The sequence below is a fragment of the Rhipicephalus microplus genome, unplaced genomic scaffold (genome assembly GCF_043290135.1).
Source record: "Rhipicephalus microplus isolate Deutch F79 unplaced genomic scaffold, USDA_Rmic scaffold_129, whole genome shotgun sequence".
Taxonomy (NCBI): Eukaryota; Metazoa; Arthropoda; class Arachnida; order Ixodida; family Ixodidae; genus Rhipicephalus; species Rhipicephalus microplus.
In genome coordinates, this window is record NW_027464701.1 from 369,968 (window position 1) to 390,283 (window position 20,316).

General features: G+C 45.0%; 1 protein-coding gene across 1 annotated transcript in view; it reads left to right on the forward strand.

The window, feature by feature from the left end:
• Positions 1–19,709, forward strand: part of LOC142790832 (uncharacterized) — a 281,160-nt gene extending 261,451 nt beyond the window's left edge. The window contains exon 5 of the mRNA XM_075885356.1: positions 19,470–19,709. Coding sequence (XP_075741471.1) covers positions 19,470–19,621 — 152 coding nt within the window. The 3' untranslated portion in view covers positions 19,622–19,709. The remainder of the gene's footprint in view (positions 1–19,469) is intronic.
• Positions 19,710–20,316: the final 607 nt, after the last annotated feature.

The following is a 20,316-nucleotide window of genomic DNA, read 5'->3' on the forward strand; positions in this document are numbered from 1 at the left end:
CCCCCTTGCCCAAAGACGACTTCAAGATAATGGTGCGACCACACCAAGGGCAACCAGTCAAGATCTTGACTAGCCCACTACTGACAGACGCCGTGATAGAAGCTTGCAACGAAAAAATATGTGGTGAGCAATTTTTGCTCACCACAGTACTGAATATTGGGCAACACACATGCGAGAGGCTCAAAAAGCAACTTCTAAGTGGGTTGCACTCACAGCGGAAACCCCGGTAGTCGATAGCCATCAGATACTTATGTGGTAATCCAGAAGAGGGTTGACCAAGCGATGGAAACAACAGCGACTCAATAGAAAATTGCACCATAGAATCGCTGAGATATCTGAGCGGGCAAACGCTTACGCGCAGCAGTTGGAGTCGGCGAGCTGAGCGAATTTTCTCGACTCACTCCGAGGAACCTTACACACCTCCTAGACATGGGCAATGCTGTGCTGCAAAATGGAACCTGGTAAAACCAAAACGGCAGCAAACTGAACTCTTAAGAAGCTCGTTGGGGAATTCCCAGGAACAGATGACGCCCTCCTCACTAAGCTCCGAGACAAGTACATAGGCGCGTTCACAACTCCCCCGTGCACTTTAGCATACCAAGGCCAGGAAAACGCAGTGCTCGACGCACCGATCACCAAGGCAGAATTATTCGCGGCCGCGCAAGCAGCAAAGCGCAATACTGCCCCCGGACCTGACCAGCTAACAAACGCAATGATTCGGAATCTGAGCGATGAACACCTGGAACAACTTACTCGGTATTTTAATGAACAGGTATGGTAGAAGGGCGTGGTTCCTCAACAGTAGAAGGAAGCCAAAATTATTCTTATTCCGAAGCCAGGAAAAACACCCGACCTACAAAATCTAAGACCAATATCATTTACATCCTGTCTCAGCAAATTATTCGAAAAGGTGATTCACACACGTCTGACGACTTATATTGAAGATCGGAACCTTTTCCCAACAAGAATGTTTGGATTTCGCCAACATTTGTCAACGCAGGACATCTTCCTTCTACTTCGGGAAGAGGTACTCTGCAATACCACGGTTGGTGCCGAACATCTCGTCGTAGCTCTTGATTTCAAAAGTGCATTTGACACTATGTCCCATGAGCTCTTCTTATCTGAGCTAAATGACATCGGTTGTGGGCAAAAGGTATTTGACTACGTTCGCTCTTTTCTACCCTCTTGCACTGCTACAATAGGCCTAGGCAATACATGCTCAAATCCGTTTCCTATGACCAATAGAGTAACAACACAAGGGGCGATACTATCTCCTCTTCTCTTCAACATTCACATGAGTCGTTTATCAAGAAGACTAGACAGTGTTTCAGGGCTAGGGTACGCGTTCTATGCGGATGATATTACCCTATGGGCCAACAGTGGCTCTTTGAGACAAAAAGAGCAAATCGTAAAAGACGCAGTGACCGCTGTTGACGACTTCGCTTATCAGAGCGGAATGAGCTGTGCTCCGTCACGTATCACCGAAAATGTATAGAGTCACGTATCACCGAAAATGTATCAAGAAAGCTGAGACGCTTCGGCTGGTTCAGGCTTTTGTCCTCAGTCGTATAAAATATAGTCTTTCTTTCCAGGAGATCAATAAAACTGCTTTAAAGGCCCTAAATGCGTTGATACAAACATCGTACAAGGCGGCTTTCGGCCTACTACTTGGAACGTCCACAGAATGTCTCGAAGCCCTCGGTATACACAATCATTATGAGGAGTTACGCACAGCGGTGCTCATTTCTCAACAGGAGAGGCTCAACTTAACCACTACTGGGAGAAAATTGCTACGCCGTGTAGGTTACCCAGCTCTTCCTCAGTATGCGGGAGAGAAACTGGAGTTCATGGCTGAACAACTACGTGAAAATATTTTAGTATCCCCTATTCCCAAAAACATGAGCCCCCGATATCAGGAAGGTCGTAGGAGTGCACGAGCTCGCAAGTTACAGCGGCAATGCGGGAACAATCCGGACACGGTCTACACAGATGTCGCCCTATGCGGCACGAACAAGTACGTGCTCGCAGTCGTAGGAGCGGCCCCGGGTCCAGGCATTATGACTTGCACCACGGCACGAGCTTCGTCGGCAAATAACGCTGAGCCTTTAGCTATCACGCTTGCTATTTAAGCTGAGGATATTCTGTGACGACCGTCCCTTGTTCTCACCGATTCCATGGTCGCATGTAGACTCTTTCTCACGGTAAGACTACTACACAACACCATTCGCCTATTAGGACAGGACCTAACGCAGGACCGTGCTATCATCTGGTGCCCGGGTCACGCAGGACTCGATGGCAATGAGAGAGCGGACAGCGCAGCTCGTGCTTTAACCAACCGAGTGGCATACCACTCCGACGGCAGCCCCTTTTTACCGCGAGATATCCTTGAAAACCAACGGCTTGAGCGACGTAGGTACAGTGTACCACACATAGCTTTACCCGGCCGGAATTCTTATGACTGGCTCCGTATACAAACTAACACATATCCGAGTCTTTCCTTGAAGCATGCCATTTACCCTGCGATGTACAGCGATAGTTGTCCATGGTGCGGAGGCAGGTCCACTTTCGCCCACATAACGTGGGACTGTCAGAAAAGGCCAACCAAAATTAACTCGCCGAAAATAGCCGGCAAAATTTCCGCAAGGGAGCAGTGGGAGACTTTGCTCGCCAGCGAGGATCTAGGAGTGCAACTAGCGCTCCTCGACCAGGCGCAGCGGGCCGCTAAAGCAAGTGGAGCCCTGGAATAGGGGCCCCACCCACATGCTCCCCGTATATATTTTTTCCTTGTTATTTTTTAAATAAACGTTTCGTACATATACAAATATATATATATATATATATATATATATATATATATATTGTCTTCTTTCACTCAGTTCTATTACCATATGGTGCACTCTAGAAGTCTTTCCCAGCGACATGGGTACGGCTTTTACGGAATAAGTATTGCAAGCCATCTTTACATAAAAATATTTGTATCCTATTGAGAAGAGCGTTAGCAAAATTGTGTTCATTATACTATATTTAATTGATCAGACGTCGAGCAGCTTATGTGCGTATTTTATTTCCCGAACATCACGCGTGCGTGCCTAATTGTATATTTGGTACACGCCATGCTAGTCTTGCTGCTATAATGCCTGACTGCTGAAGCGCCGGTCAAGGTATCGAATTCTTACCGCAGCGACCACATTTCCGATAGAAGGGAAAATAAGACCTGTCTACTTCAATTAAGGTTTACATTGTAGAATCCCCATTTAGGGAAGTTTTGGTGTTTTTGGCAAAGTAAATCCAAGAAAGCTCATGAACTAAACAACTCGTCATAATTAATATGAGTAGAATTGTTCATGAGCATGTCATGAGCAATGACATATACCAATATAGAACACATTATATAGTAATGAGATGGAGCATTATATACTTCACTTTTTGTCGCCTATAAGCTGCAGAAAGCAGCTACATGAATTGGTGTGGCCATGAAATTATCAAATTGCTTTTATTGTGTTGTGCTAATGCCACACGTATGAATCGGGGCGTGAAGTATCACTGACTGAATAGCTCACGTTCTTTTTTTTATTACAGCGAAAGCTGTTAGGAGATCACAACTCGAGTCTCGCGCAGCGCAATAGTTGTCCGTCATTGCCACCGCCGCCAGTGTCCGTAATCACGTTGCGCGAAATTAGAAAATAACCTAGCAGCAACGACACAGTGTGGCTTGAAACCAGGTCCACTGGTGCAAGCCCAGTAATCATCCACTGAGCCACGCTGGTGCTTGGCACTTCCTGGCAAACTTGCCTTAGGCAACTTAATGTCGGGAAAGCAATCGCGTTATTATGACTCATAAGGGGCTTTAAAACAGCAAAAGAACAAGCAGTCGTCCCATAATGCGAATAGCGTAACAAGTGGGTCGTCTAATAATCTAACCCAGCAAGGTCGTGGGTTCGAATCCCGGCTATGGCGGCTGCATTTTCGATGGAGGCAGGAATGTTGTAGGCCCGTGTGCTCAGATTTCGGTGCACGTTAAAGAACCCCAGGTGGTCGAAATTTCCGGAGCCCTCCACTACGGCGTCTCTCATAATCATATGGTGATTTTTGGGCGTTAAATACTACATATCAATCAATCAATAATGAAACCCGTTACAAAAGCCCATTTTTGTTCAGCTAGTAACTCCGACGCGTACCCACTTCAGACATAACTCCTCATCATTGTCAGCCACTGCATGAACAATTGGCACAAAATTCCTCGATATATTATTGCGGATACCACGCCTCTCAAAAGAATGACAAAAAATAGCATAGCGAATGTCAGCCTACTACCATGAAAGTTTTATTATTAATGCCGTAGTGGCCATCAAGCAAGTGTGCTTACAGAAATTACCCAATGATTAGAACTGTCTGTTGGGCTAGTTGGTGCATGCATTGGTTAAATACTCAACGTCGCGCCAAATATACCAGCACCCAGAGAAAGAAACACAGCCCGTGGTGTCTATGTGTGTTTCTTTCTCTGTGTGGTTGTTCATTCGGTGCGACGTCGAATATTGAGCCAATGAGTGTTGAAAAAAACTCTGAAAGGCCGCTCTGTTAACTTTTGCTGTGACTGTGCTGCGCCTTCCACGGAGGCCTGGCGTTATTTGTTCTATGACAATGAATACCTGTAAATAATCACTTGCGCAGGCACTTTCCTACCTAAAAAGAGGGCCTTCAATAGTATGACTCGCATTTGATGGCCACCAGTTTTCTACGTTTTCGTAGTATTGACACTTTATAATATATACCAGTAAATCATGGGCCAATTTCCATGTATGCCTCTCTGGTAAAAGCTTTTACCAATGGTTGGTCACCATCGCTTATATACTCCACGTAAGCATTAACGCAGACATTTTCACATGCATGCTTTTTGTGGAACCCTGAGATTCATTTAGAGTGCTATATACATTACATTATTTCCGCTGCTGATTGTGTGGTGGTAATGTCCCTAAATTTTTCACACAATGAAAAAAATCGACTACCTTATTTCTAACGAGGTTTCATAAAGTACATGGACAGTTTCCAATCTGTTTGCGTGCACGCATTTGCACAGCTGCGTGTTATGCTCAAGCGTAAAAAATTTATTCATTACCGTGACGTAACATGATTTTACAACGCAAAAGTAGTGAAAATTATTAGCAAGGCAAGTTCTTGAGCTAGTCGGTTGAATACTAGAGGAAACTAGGTATAATACAAAAACGCATGGATGCAGTCAAAATTTGTTATTGTCGTTAGAATGCTTTTGTACTAACTAGGCCGCACGCAACCTCTAATGAGCTTACAAACATGTGCTTACCACGTGTTTCTCAATTCATGCTTTATCTTCGTCTCTACTCTTTTAAAAATATCCTTCAATGATTGCTTATGACGTTCTTGTAAAAACAGTTGAACTTTTCATTTTTATTATTGCACGTAAAATACGATACAAAATGTGGTTCTAACCAGTGTACGCAAAGTTTTCATGCGGCGACACGTTGCAGTAGGCGATGAATTCAAAATTTCACGAACGCCTTTCTCCAACGGCGTGTCCGCGGACTTTTGTTTTTTCGAGGGATCGGGGTCTGAGTCGTGCAACGAAAAGAGTTGGCTGACTAGTTTGTACGTTCTGAATGGAAAACAGCCAGCCTAGACAAGACAAAAAAATCATAGCATCTCTACAGAGTGCATGATGATCAGTGGAGAAACGCGTCCGTCTATTCGTTCTTGCTTCCGTTCGTCTTTGCGTCCGTCTGTTCCACCGTCTCTCTGTGCGTCTGTTCGTGCATCTGTCCATGTGCCCATTCATGCATCCGTCAGTCTGTGTGTCCATTCATCTGTCCATGCGTCGATCCGTGAGTGCATCCATGCATCCATCTCTGTGTTGATTCGTTCATCCGTGCGTCCATTCATCCGGGCATCCATGTATCTTTCTGTGTGTCCGTCCGTGAATCTGTCAGTCTATTCGTCCGTTCATCCAGTAAACACTCCAAGTACCGCCATCTGACTGTTTTTCATCATATATTCAACATATAGAAGTATCGCAATCCAGCGGACATTACAAAGACTAAACGAGAAGTGGCAGTGCACTTTTAGACTAGAGGAGCGGCACGCGCGCACTCTGTGGTGGCCTGCGCTTCGCATCTAGTTCCCAAATTTCACCACCGTGAGTTCATGGCACTGCAGCCCCATCTCGCTAAACTTTGCTAAAACTAAGGAGGTTACGTGCAGTGAGTCTAACGTCACAGCCTTTTCTGGTCAGATAGTGCTCAAAGTGCGTCCTTCTGTTACTAGTTTGTTTTAGAAAGAATAAATTTTAAGGCAAGTTTTATTGAAGATTAGGTCACTGACACTCGTCTTTGGAGGTTGGTTCATGAGAACAACTATTTTTTTATTTATGATTAGCGTGCGCAGGTTTCCTCCTCTATTCAAAAGAGTGTGCGCGTGCTGCTCCCATAGTCCAGACGTAGAGGTGGCTACCTACTACTACTACTTCGACGACTACTACTACTACTACATACGTCGCAGACGCACACCCTCTCCATAAGAAGCTTCATCCCTAAATGTTATTAAGAAGCGCATGTAGGGGTGAAGACCCCGATAGTGCGTGCGTTTTTGTTAATTAATGTGACTTGACGTGGATCCCAGATGGATGAGGCGTATTCCAGTTTGGGGCGGACGTAGCTTATACATAGCAGTCGTTTTAATTGTACAGGTGCAATCGAAAAGTTTCTTTTCAGATATCCTGATAAGAGGTTAGCTTTTGATGTTATGTATTGTATGTGCTGCTTCCAAGAGAGGTCGTTCGTAATATGAATAGCAAGATAACAGTAGGTGCTAACAGATCGAAGGGAGCAGTTTTTTAGTTCATAGGCAGGGCAGATTGAGTTACAACGAGAAATGAACGAGAAATTATTGACCAGTGACTTTTTTTGCCTACGTGCTACATGCCGAGCTTCTGTCCACTTCTCCATCTTGATTTTAACTATGATATCCTTGAACCCAGTTTGTTCTCTGAACCACTCTGCTATCTTCTAGTCTTTTAAGCTTACATCTATCTTTTTCATTTTTATTGCTCACTGCGTCGTCCTCGATTTGAGGTGAACCCTGTTTGTAAGCCTCCATGTTTCTGCTCCTTAGGTAAGTACCAGCAAGATGCAGCTGTTATATACCTTCGTCTTGAGGATTAGTGGCAGATTATCATAATGATTTGAGAATGCTTGCCAAATGTGATTCGCCCCACCATTATTTTTTTTAATTATTTCATTCAAATGGTTTGGCTCAATGATTATTACCTGTGCAAGACACATCTCGCTTAGTGAAGGGACAAGTGCTTGCACAGTTTCTTCGTTGAAAACCTTGACAGTGTCACCCCCAACATGCACGTGGTATCAGTAACTTTGTTTCAGCACTTCTGTAGCTGTAGCTGCAATTGCCTTGCAACGTTCTTCACATTCGCAGCAATCAATACAGAAGGTGGAAAAAAGTGTTTCCAAATATGCACTGCTACAGGCCCATTAGCTGCCTAGTTATTTGTGACACTATATGCAAAGCTTGACACGTAGAGTGAACTACAGAATGTACACACGATCACAAGCACTGTCCAGGAAATTTGAATCCTGGATTTTCTGTAAACTGAGTAATTAATAAAGCAAGGAACATTTATATATGCACACTTTCCGTACAGCTTGAACGTACCGTGCATTATCACGGCTTTTCAGGGCAAGGCTTTCATTTGTCCACCTGGTCTATCGGTGACACATGGGGTTGTCACTATGGCAACTGTTGAGCTTCGTTTACGACTTGATATGGGTAGCTTGAAAACCACTGGTCTCTCTTTTGTCCGCTTTTTGTTGTCTCTCTTTCGTCCGCTTTTCTTGAGAGGGATAAAAAAAAGCCCTGAAGAGGGTGAGACAGCAATTCTTAAACGAAAATAGATTCAATATTTAAAGTGTCTTCAAACATACCTTTCTAGGATTTTGGCACATGAGCTTCTTTTCAGTGTTGGCACATTCTCCGCTGACTTAAGGTATGTTCAGCGATAAAACATGCAAGCGTACACTGATAAGAGCAGTTCCTTGGGGGCTGTGGTTAGGTTGTAATAGGTAAAAACAGTCGTGGTTTCTCTGGTAGAAGCGTGAACAGATTTGTGATATGAGACCAATGAAGCGGATATAGGACCAGTGTCGGTCAAAGTAGCGCGAGCGTAATTTGCAAGCATGGGGCCAGTGTTGCAGCTGACGTAACCGACGTTGGGTCGAGATCGGTGTAACGATGGCATGATGCCTGTGATCGTTCCCTCTTCTGTTGAACTAATATCGCTTTACTTGACAAATACAGGACTTTCTTTCAATGACTTGCTTTATGTGCAAAGGGAGGGTTGTGCATAGACTAAAGCGTGGCTCCAGAGCTTTGTCAGATTTGTTCACAAAAGTTTGACAATGCAGTTAGCAGCAGTTTACACGATGACAGGATAGAGCTCATTTTTCATTATGTCAACAATTTTTAGTACTTTCAAGGATTAGTGAAGGCTAGAACATAGAATTTTTCGCTCAAGAAATTTTTACGACATATACCGCATGTTCTCAAGACTTAAAGTTTATTTAGGAACTTTGCAAAAAGAACTTCATTCACTTTCTTGACCCAGTGGTAGACATTAAAGAGTATGGTCAGGCCTGTTAGCGTTACGCACCGAGGACCAAAAGAGCCTTACTCCTGGTTCAATCATGTCACTCCAAGCTTCTGAAAAGAGGTATTGTTCTTTGTGGCTTGTGAACTCTCAAAAAAAAAGGAGTTGTGAGCATTCAATGGATCTCAGTCTCCAGGAGCAAGTAGGCAAGCTAAGGTCTGCAGGCTACCCAGAATCCTTGCTCCTTTTTGTGGCGAAATCATCTTTAAAAAATTGAAAGGAAAAATTTACAATACAGAATACTGATCAGACGGTGTATCAGAAACATGTAACACAGTGGTAATGCCATAATTGCATAGAATACTGTCACGGGGTCGTGACGTGGCCGAATACAGGACACTTCGTGTTGGGATTTAACTGTTTATTTGGGCGAACTTGTGCCCGGTAAACGGAAAGTCCAATTGCAGCAGTAGTCTTGCACAGATAGCAGTCTCGGACTGATAGCGGCGAACGGAGCGTCGGCCTTCGATCAACAACTGACAAGCGGCGAAGCGCGTCGGCATTTATACTCCCGCCGTCGAATGTTCTAGCGCTACCGCTGGCGGCGGCGTACGTTCCAGAACAATCTGTACCATTCGCACAGTGGGCGTGATCTTATCGAAATGATCTACTACAGTCCGGAACCCTCTCGAAAACTGCAGGCGCGGTTTGCGCTGAGAATCGTGTGGTGTTTTGGGACGATAACAAAAACTTGGGAAATGGAACGTGGCATTGCCCTCCTCTCAAAAAGGCATCGTCTCGATGCTTTAACTAAAGATGGAGGTACAATAAGAAGTCCATGCCAAGGATGACATCTCTCGAGCAACGCTGTAGGACTATGAAGTCTGTAGGATAAATACGGCCGTTAATGGCGACTCTTGCTGTGCAGATTTCTGCAGGCGTTACCAGATGACCTCCGGCTGTGCGGATTTCAGGGCCTTTCCAAGCTGTCCTAACTTTCTTTAACTTCGCGGCGAACGACCCACTGATGACAGAATAGTCGGCTCCAGTATCGACGAGAGCGGTCACACTGTGGCCGTCGATAAGAACGTCGAGGTCGCTAGTTCGCCGTCTCGCATTACAGTTAGGGCGTGGCGTCGGGTCACGGCTGCGTCGGCTTGTTCCGCTGATTCCATGTTGCGGCGTCAGGCCACCTTCAGTAAGTGAGCTTTCGCCGTCAGGGCTTTGCCTGGTTGGCGTTGTGTTCGGAAAGCTCCGTCGTGGCGTCGTCGTCGTCGGAGGATCTTCGGTAGTTCGTCGCACAGCAACCGCACCTCCACCGGTTGCTGCCCTTAGTTTCCCGGATACGGGCTAGGAGACCGGCCCCGCGTTGGGCCAGAGTACTGCCGGGGGTGCGGTGACATGCGGCGGCTGGGCGACGGCGAACGCGAAGGGCTTCGTGGTGTCCACCGAGTTCCTGTCAGGTAGTCGGCGATGTCACGCGGTCGTTCTCCTGGCTGCGGACGTGGTGCATCGACGGCGAAGCCACGCAGTCCCATCTGTCGGTACTGGCAACGGCGGTAAATGTGCCCGGCCTCGCCGCAGTGGTAGCACAGTGGGCGGTGGTCAGGGGTGCGCCAAACGTCGGTTTTTCTCGGCGCACTGCGCTGGCCCGCTGGTGAACGGTAGGTCGTCGGTGGGGGTGGTGGCGGCGGTGGTGTCTGGCGACGGAAGTGCGACGGGGCGGTGTTTTGGCGTGGACGGGGAGGAGCGTTGTGGCGCAATGCAGCGGCGTAGCTCATAGTTTCTGGCTCGGGCAGCTGTGTATGGGGATTTCGAAGTGATTGCCGAACTTCTCCTCGCACAATGTCGGCGATCGAATCCACTTCAGGTTGCGCCGAAGGCAACAGTTTGCGCAGCTCTTCCCGCAAGATCGCTCGGATCGTTTCACGCAGGTTTTCGGAGTCACTGGTTTGAGCAGCAGCGCATTCTGGAGTCAGACGACGATTATACTGTTTGGTGCGCATGTCAAGGGTTTTTTCGATGGTGGTCGCCTCGGATACAAATTCTTGGATGGTGTTCGGTGGATTCCTCATTAGTCCCGCGAAGAGCTCCTGTTTGACCCCTCGCATGAGGAAACGAACTTTCTTCTCCTCAGGCATGTCTGGGTCAGCGTGACGAAATAGGCGGGTCATCTCTTCTGTGAAAATTCCAACGTTCTCATTCGGCAGCTGAACCCGGGTCTCTAGTTGAGCAGCGGCCCTTTCTTTGCGAGCGACGCTCGCGAATGTTTGCACAAATGCGCCGCAGAAGATATCCCACGTTCGGAGCGTGGACTCACGATTCTCTAGCTTTCGGCTTGACGAGGGCGTGCGGTACATGAACGAAGCAGCACCTCCACCAGATGTCACGGGGTCGTGACGTGGCCGAATACAGGACACTTCGTGTTGGGATTTAACTGTTTATTTGGGCGAACTTGTGCCCGGTAAACGGAAAGTCCAATTGCAGCAGTAGTCTTGCACAGATAGCAGTCTCGGACTGATAGCGGCGAACGGAGCGTCGGCCTTCGATCAACAACTGACAAGCGGCGAAGCGCGTCGGCATTTATACTCCCGCCGTCGAATGTTCTAGCGCTACCGCTGGCGGCGGCGTACGTTCCAGAACAATCTGTACCATTCGCACAGTGGGCGTGATCTTATCGAAATGATCTACTACAGTCCGGAACCCTCTCGAAAACTGCAGGCGCGGTTTGCGCTGAGAATCGTGTGGTGTTTTGGGACGATAACAAAAGCTTGGGAAATGGAACGTGGCAATATGACAAAGCCTAAAATGAGTGGCCACAAGAAATGGCGTCCGTCTCGTCTTGTCTGCACCCGGCAAGCTATTCAGGCTTGACAAGCGCACGGCTATGCGAAAAAAATGATTCGAACCACGTTTGCAGAAAGAATCTTGCTAGTATGTTCACAAAATGTGCTATTTTGGTAGTATACCAAACTAACTTGTCATGTGGCTGTGTCTATATCTGCCATACGGGGCGATGCCTTATGACAAGCTCCGTGAATATCACTATCTCCTTTTCACAGGCACTGGTGGAAATTTGCTCTGCAATGAAAAAGCTGCAGCTGTGTCCCTGATTTGATCATGATGTATGGCGTTCAGTTGCGCAAGGGCCATGATTTGGCCAAAGAGTACCGAAGCTGTGGTTATGTTATTATATGGCTTTATGGTTCAACAGTGGCTGTAGAGAAGCCTTAAAAACAAAAATATATGAGCTTTAAAATAACTGGAATATAAAATTATGGTGGCACCGCTGTAGGCAGAATGCTGTAAGCAGGGTATGTCAAATTCTAAAAAAAAAGTTTATAGCTGAAGAGCGAAGTAGCATATCAGCCTCACAAAGGCCTTGAGTACAAGATCCAGGAGACATGTGCTTTTACAACTTAAAGTCGCAACTACTGTCTCTCGAGGGAGGCAGTGTTACGATTAAGGACAGATAATATTGAGTATGCGGACATCGCTCAAGAAAGTGAAAACGAATTTTGTGCTAACTCGTGGTTCTCTGCCTACGAAGAGAGACAAGTAATAACGATTAACGATGGCCAATGACCAATCTGTTGCTTAACTATGTGGAGTTTGTTTAAAGATTCAGAGTCTCAGTCATGTCGCCATTGAGTTCGTAGTTTTTTTTCGAAGGTGTGGACAGGATCTTGTACATGGACAGCAATAGATGTTTTCTGTGCGTTTGCATGAAGTGACTTTGCGATTTGGTCCGCCAGTTATTTCCTTTGATACCTCTTAGCCCAGGCACCCAGCACACTTATATGTTGGCCAGAGGTGTAGGCAGATCACAGTAGTGAATACGAGCCCACGACTACTGGGTTTCTGAGTTTCTCGCGTGACATTAAGGCTTGAACCACGCTCAGTGACCCTGTGTATATAACTGCCTTGGCCTGTTTAAGTTGTTTGATGCGTTCGACAGCAAAGCGTAAGGCATATGCCTCTCCTGTAAAGATACTTGTAATAATATGTAGGGCATCTGATTCAGCAAAAAATGAACCAACGGCTCGAAAAGACACGTCGGTCTGAGACTTGGAGACTTCTGTGTAATATTCAGTGCAGGAGCGTTTCCACTGCAGTTCGAAGAAATGCGTGTGGATGAGGGCGTCTGGAGCGTTGTCACTCACTTCCGTAAATTACGCGTCGCAGTCGACAGTGTTCCGCAACGATGGCGAGAACAGTTCAGATGGAGCCATTAGGTGATACTCAAGAAGAGTAACAGACATATTTTCACCAACCTCCTAGCTCAAAATGCAAATGGCTTTCTTACTGTGAGTTTGTTGTGAAAAAGTAATGCAGATGACGTATCACTGAATGTAGGATATCAGGGGCCGTGTTTAGGTAGCGTACACTCAGGAAATAATTAAAGCACAGGATGAGCTTTGTACGTCAAGTGACCACTCATTTCACTCCAAATAAAAGATTTGGATTGTACTTGTTCTGAAAGCATCGGTGGCGAGACGTATGCTATGATGTTGGATAGGATCAAACATCCTCAAGGCACTGGGTGTAGCCAATTGTTAGACTACAGCGTCGTAGTCAGGCTGTGATCAAACAAGGCTTCTGAAAAGAATTAACAGACGTTTTCTGTCACTACTCCAAGAGGTGTGTGACAATATTTTCAAGATATTTACAGTTTTCAGGCATCTAGCCTTGAGGGATTTCATGTGGGGAATAAAAATAAGCTTAGAGTCAAGTGCAACTCCTAGAAATGTTTGCTCTGCATACATTGCTAAGCATTGTCTATGAAGTTCAAAAGCTGGATCTGAGACCAAGCCTCTTTTCCTATTAAAATGGACAATAGAGCTTTTCTGCGTGTTGAGTTTAACGCCATTCTCATCAGCCCATTTTAATATTTCGTTTAAGCTAACTTGTACGTGTCGCTCACAGATAGTTAGGTTACAGGACCTGAACCCTTCTTGCACATCATTGACATACATGAAGTAAATTATGTCTTTAGAATGATTATCGTAAAGAAGTAATTTTTACTGTAAAAAAGGTACATCTAAGTACACCACCTCGTGGTACCCAAGTTTTTTAAATGAATGATCTTAGAAGCTTGTTACCGATCCTGACAGGGAATGTGCGGTACGCTTCGTTAACCAACTCTCAACAATTTTAAGCTTATTCCCTCCAACACCAACTGACGACATATCACAAAAAAATTCTATAGCCCCACTTCGTATCGAACGCTTTTTCAATATCAAGAAAAACCTACAAGAAGTATTCTTTATAAACAAATGCATTACGAATTTATGTCTCTACACGCACAAGGTATTCAGTTGTCGACCTGCCCTCTATCAAGCCACACCGATTCGGGTCTAGAAGATTGTTTGATTTAGCACGATACAATAGGCACCAGTTTATAATTTTCTCAAGCACCTAGTTGAGGTAGCTCTTTAGTGCATTAGGGTGGTAGCTTGTTACCGAAGAGGGGTCTTTGCACTGCTTTCATATGGGAACTACTATCGCTTCTTTCCACGTGTCTGGAATGTGTCCATCCACCGAAACGTTGTTGTGAATAGCAAGCAGTGTCCTTTGTGTGTCAGAGTGTAGGTGCTTAATCTGGTCATATACAATCCCGTCAGATATCAAAGCAGAGCTCTGACATGAAGAGAGCCCCACCATGGTACTCTAGTGGCTAAGGTACTCGGCTTCTGACCCGCAGGTCGCGGGATCAAATCCCGGCTGCGGCGGCTGCATTTCCGATGGAGGCGGAAATGGTGTAGGCCTATGTGCTCAGATTTGGCACACGTTAAAAAAACGCAGTTGGTCGAAGTTTTCAGAGCTCTTCACTACGGCGTCTCCGATAATGATATGTTTGTTTTGGGACGTTAAACCCCACATATCAATCAATTACATGGAGAGGTAGCCCTGAACTCCACCATGTAATAAAAATAATTATTATATTCCATTTGATGGCATTTATTACGCAGTGCTTTGAGTTCATCTTTGTCTTTGTATTTTTTGAATGGCTTCGAATAGTTCATAAAGAGATTTTGAATAGCTTTCATAGTTCATATATGTTCAAAGAGCTCTCCAATGGCATCTGCCTGATCTTTCAATGTGTTTCCCTCATCACTCACAAGAAGCAGGGGTTGGGCTTGTTGCCCCTTCAACCACCTCAGGTTATTTCATACTATAGATTCTTGAGTCTGCAAGCTTATGCAGGAGAGGAACTTCTGCCAGCTTGTTCGTCTGGCCTGCCTCCATGTGCCCCTTCTCTGGTATTTGATCAGTTTAAACTTTACGAGATTTTGCACAATTGGATATTTCCCTAGGGTACCCTATGGCTTATTTTCCGTTCTTCGCGCTTGCTTGCAGTTTCGTTCCACCAGGGAAGTCGTCTGCAAGAGTGTCTACTTGATTCTGGAATCACGTCTAAAATAAAAGTGGTAAAATATGCAACGGCAGCGTCGATGCTCAAATATCAATAAAATCTTGTGACAGATATGTGGATTGTTCATAACACTCCCAGTCAACACATTCTAGCTTCCATTTGGGGGTATGGGGCAGGAAATTATCTTACTCTATTAACTGTAGCCTTATGGGAAACTGGTCGCTCGCAAATAGATTTTTTAGAACATTACTTTCAAGATAGGGAAGAAGAACTGCTGAACCAATCGCTATGTCAATAGATTAGTATGAATTGTGTGATAGATTGCAACATGTTGGTTCCTTTTTGTTAAACAGGCATATATCGCAGGTTGTGAGAAAGTTCTCCATAAGATGACCTTTTGCATCACAGTGCAAGTCTCCCCATAGCATGTTGTGTGCGTCGAAATCCACAACAATATGTTAGGGCTCAGGAGGCTGGTTAATCAAGTTGTGCAATTCCGCTTTATTGCGGGGGTAGTTATGTGATATATGAATGGAACTGATGATAACCAACTTATTGAATAAAACACCAAAGATTCTAATTACTTTAAGAGGCGTTTCAAGGACTACATGATGAAAAGCCACGAACTTGTCAACAATTATTGCCACACCTCCCGATGAAGCCAGAGTTTCTTCAGGATCCTTCCTATAGAGGGCATAACGCCGGAGCAAATTCGTGTGGTTCGAGGTAAAATGTGTCTCCTGGACACAAAACGTTTTTGGGCTGATAGAAACATAACAGCTCATTCAACTTGTCTTGGTTGCAAATGAGGCCCCTGATATTCCAAAATAATATTTGTGTCGACAAATCAGCGAAGATAGAGGTGTTCCGTGTGAGACAGTACTAGAAGATAATGCTAAAGGGCCCTTGGGAGGACCCGTAATTTTCTGCTTTCCTTTTTTATCGTAGTCCGTAGACTTTCGGTGCCGAAGACATTGGAGCAGTGTTCATTGCCTCCTGTGAGGCACTGGATGCGCGCGTATGCAAGCTTATCATTCGACTTTTAGACCTCGATTGGTGAGACGAGGCTTTCTGACCCCTGGACTCTGGAGTCGCCGAGTTATTTGGTGTTGGCAAAGTATATCGAACTACTCCCGCGTTGGGAGCGGGTGCCACAGCTGACGGCATGCTCGACGCAGGCCGGCCTGAGAGCAGATGCTGGTGCGATGCTGCCCCTTGACGGGCCGCATCTCTGTATGTGGTGCCACAGATCTGTAAAACTCATTTTCTGGCTTCCTTAGAAGATATGTTCTCTTTGACTTTCAATAAAGTTATTTCTTTCTCCTTTTTTCACGATTCACAAGATGATTTGGGTATGTTGGGTGGTTACCGCCACAATTCACACAGCAGGCTGCGCCCTCGCAGCCTTCAGAAATGTTGTCGGTTGAGGCACATATGGCGCAAGGGAACTGACCTTTGCAAATATGGGAACTCTGGCTGTATCTCTGGCACTTAAAACGTCTACGGGGGCTTAATACGTAGGGCCGAACTCCAATTGTTGTGTAACCTGTCTCAATGGTTTGTGGCAGATTACTTGATTCAAAAGTTAGTATTACGTGCTTGGTTGGCTTTTTGAGTTAACTTTTCGTATTTTGATTCGCTGTACATTGACGACATTTTGCAGCTTCGATCCATCAAGTAGCTCAAGTTTAAAAAGGTTCAGGAGATCTCCATCTGAGACGACGCCACGAACGGTGTTCTTGAACCTATGTGGGGTAACTGTGTCAGGAATTTTCCCGAATTATGTGAGATTGGAGAGGTTTTCATACTGCGTTCTGTCTTTGAGCTCAAGGAGTAGATCGCCACTAGCCTTCTTGGTCGCCTTTTAACCTGGTTCTATTTGTTTAGTGGGGATGTTTGCCACAAGAAATAATGGAATGGTTCTCGCTTTTTCGTTTGATTGCTTGCTGTGCACAACGTGGTATTTTGTGAAACGTTCGCACGTCTTAGACAAAAAATTGCAGGAGCATTTTGGTGCGTACTCTTTTCAGGGTAAGATAACGTTGCGGAAAAGATGCCCTAAACATAGTATATGTTTCTGTTTCGGTGGCGGTGCCAACCGCCCACTACCGACCCAAGAAGAAGACGCAACAGGAAATGTGCAACGACAAGTCTGCCAACGTCAGCCGTACAGCACCGCTGTAACCAAATATGATGAGCCAAGACTGGTCAACCACGCAAGGTTCTTGCCGCATGGAAGGTGGAAGTAAATACAAGTGAGAAGATGACAGGAACGATTGAAAGAAATAAAAAGACAAAGATCAGGAGAGAGATAAATAGGAAAAGGTGACTGCCGATTTCCCCTGGGTAGGTCAGCATAGGGGTGCTCTGTGCTTGAAGGCGGGGCCAAAGGAGTGTGTTACCTCTGGCAGGGGGCCTTAAATGTCCGATCACCCGGCATCAGCTCTACCCCCAGGATACCATTTTCCGTGGACAAGGCTAAGCCATGCACGGCGAGGAATGGGAGGCAGTCAAACCTCCCCCTCCCCCTTTGTTTGCTCGGGTCCATGGCGTTGCCACACACCAAACGCCTGCTTGCGCAGACGCCCTTCCGGGGTGTCTGCGCAAGCAGGCGTTTCCCTGACTTCAAATCTGCAATTGTGATTGGCAAAGGTCAAAAAAAGAATGACCCAAAAGTTTGTGAGGCCATTATTATCAGGAAGAATTTGAGTGTCCAGGTAGCTGATGAGCTACGCGTTTATTATCATCGTTGTTTAACACGTGTCATACTCTGTATAGTAAGGTGCGCCGTTTTGAAAAGGCTAAGATGGCCTTTTTATGCATGCGCTGCTGTTTCATGTGTCAGTGCAGTTTTTTAATAATTGATGATTGATTGATACCTTTCTTTTCTTTGTAAGTGTGTCAGTGTGCGCTAAAAATACGCTATGATATATGAGGTTTAGCGTCCCAAAGCCTCCATAAGATATGAGAGACGCCGTAGTGGAAGGCTCCGGAATTTTCGACTACCTTGGGTTTTTCAACGTACAATTTTTCAATAAACAATCAGTTATAAGTCTAGCGTTTGCCCTGTGTGGTGGTTGTTCTTCGCTGTCTTTGTAGGTTATCGGTGGTTTCGCTAACTACTACGAACCAAGTAGCTCAGAAATCCAAGTTGCTGCACCTATAGAATACTTTTGTTGGTTATACTAACTTTTACCGAAGACGATGCTTCAATCATCCAAAAAGATTTGTCTTTGAAGATGGACTTTCTGTGGAAGCTTCCTCTGCGGCAAGATGCTATTTGCGTTTCATTTACTCAGAGTGCGAAGAAATGTCTGCAGAGTACTTCCTCGGCACCTAGAGGCACTGCTACAAAAGCCTTCGACTCACCAATACTTGGGCAAAAACAACAGGACGTTTGTGCCTCAGAAGCCACACCTCTCTTCTGTGTTGTGATAACTGTGGCATAATACAGATAGCGCTTTGAACATTTATTCGTTTTAGCATAGCAGTCAAGACAAGGTTGATAGTTCAATAAATGACTGCATACTTTATTTTTCCTTAACGGTAAAAGTACACTTAAACACTGCTTTTTAACTGTACTTCATCTCAGAAACTTTCTGCAGCAGAGTTAAAAATACGAGGTGTAAGCTAGCCACATACTTGCGCAGTAAACATAGTTCTCTTTGTAAGGACAATGCAATTAGCGGGGTTACGACAAACACATTCGTTTGGCACGCACTATGCCACAGCCACGTAATACAATCATCACCTTTTGCAAGTACGTCATATCACATTTCTTTTTACATTGGTATTCACCGGAACCTGCACTGGCGAGGCAACGTGGCAACCATTCTAGACGGGAATGTGCACTGGAACGTTAACTGGTGCTTTCTACCAGCCGACTGTCCTCAAATCAATAAACAAAGTAGTGTTCTACAATCTTCTGGTCTTCTGATGCTGAAGTAATTATTGTTACACACGTTTCCTTCTTGTTAATGAATCAGCAACAGCAGGAACTAATCATAAAGACATTTATGCTGAAAAATCAGGGTGTCCAAATATCTCGCAAGCGCGAATGTCGCTGTAAAACTTATAGTCCCACAAAGCACGACGATGACTTTCTAATTGAAGGCGTACCAAACCACTTTCAAAGGGCACCACTATGTTGTTTTGGCATTGTCATTGCTCCCATTTGCTTGCTTTACTCGCCCAATGCATGAGCACAGGCGCTGTGGACACAGTGAACAGACGAAGTGTCGAGTATGAATACGTAGTCAGGAAAGATGCGCTCTTCCTGATGGTTAAACAGCCCCATAAGCTCCACTATTATGAATCCGACTTTCACGACGTGTTACGGGAAAATATTTCTGGACCAGTGATGTAGAATATGGAAGAGCGAGCTCCTATGGTACAGGGTTTCCGATATTGCCAACTCCATATGTTATTTACTGTTTAGGTATATCTTCTTCTTTTTCCTTACAGGTTCTAGTCTATGTGAGATGTACGCCTGGAATTCATACGCAGGCAGAGCATTGACTGAATGTAGGGGTCATTACGAGACTTACTGCAAAGATTTTAACTTAGAAGAGCAGACTGTTTACAACACCGAGTGCAAAAGGATTGACGGGTGCTGAAGGAATCTGTTGCTTCAGCAGCGCACGTTCTCCATGGCCTGGTTTACAACGTGAAAACATCATGAATAAATTAAATTTTCATATTAAATTTTACTTGTTACAAAAATAGAAAAAAATCACTTGTGTACATTACCTATTACACAACAAAACCTTCAGTTTTCTCTCAGTAGTTCTGATTATTTTTACCCTTCACGACACGCCTACGTTAACTAACACAGCACAATGCTTTTGTATGCCTGATGAAGGTAATTTTGAAATCTGATATAATACTAGAGCCTCATACAAATAATAATATTGCTAGTCAATTTTGAGGTCCACAATAGAGAACTGACCTTTGTCACTGATTTTTCATTGTCCCTGCAAATTTACGTTTCCTACCTATGACAGGAAGCACCCTGTCCTCACCCTGAGCAACATTAACCTCGTTACCCTTGGAATTACGGTGTGAGCAGAGCAGGACAATTTTTTCTTGTGACATTCAGCACTAGTTGATGAGAAAAAGACTCGGAAACTTGGTCAAGGACACTTGCAGTTGTTTCATTCATCCCGGCTGAACTTAATTTTTATAGATTGCTGTGGTTCACTTTGTGTGCTCATAGTGAAAACGAATGTAGAAATAAAAGGGACCCACCTTTCAAGCTACCACTTGTATTATAATTGGGCAGTCGGTGTAGCAATGATGATACACCGGCTGC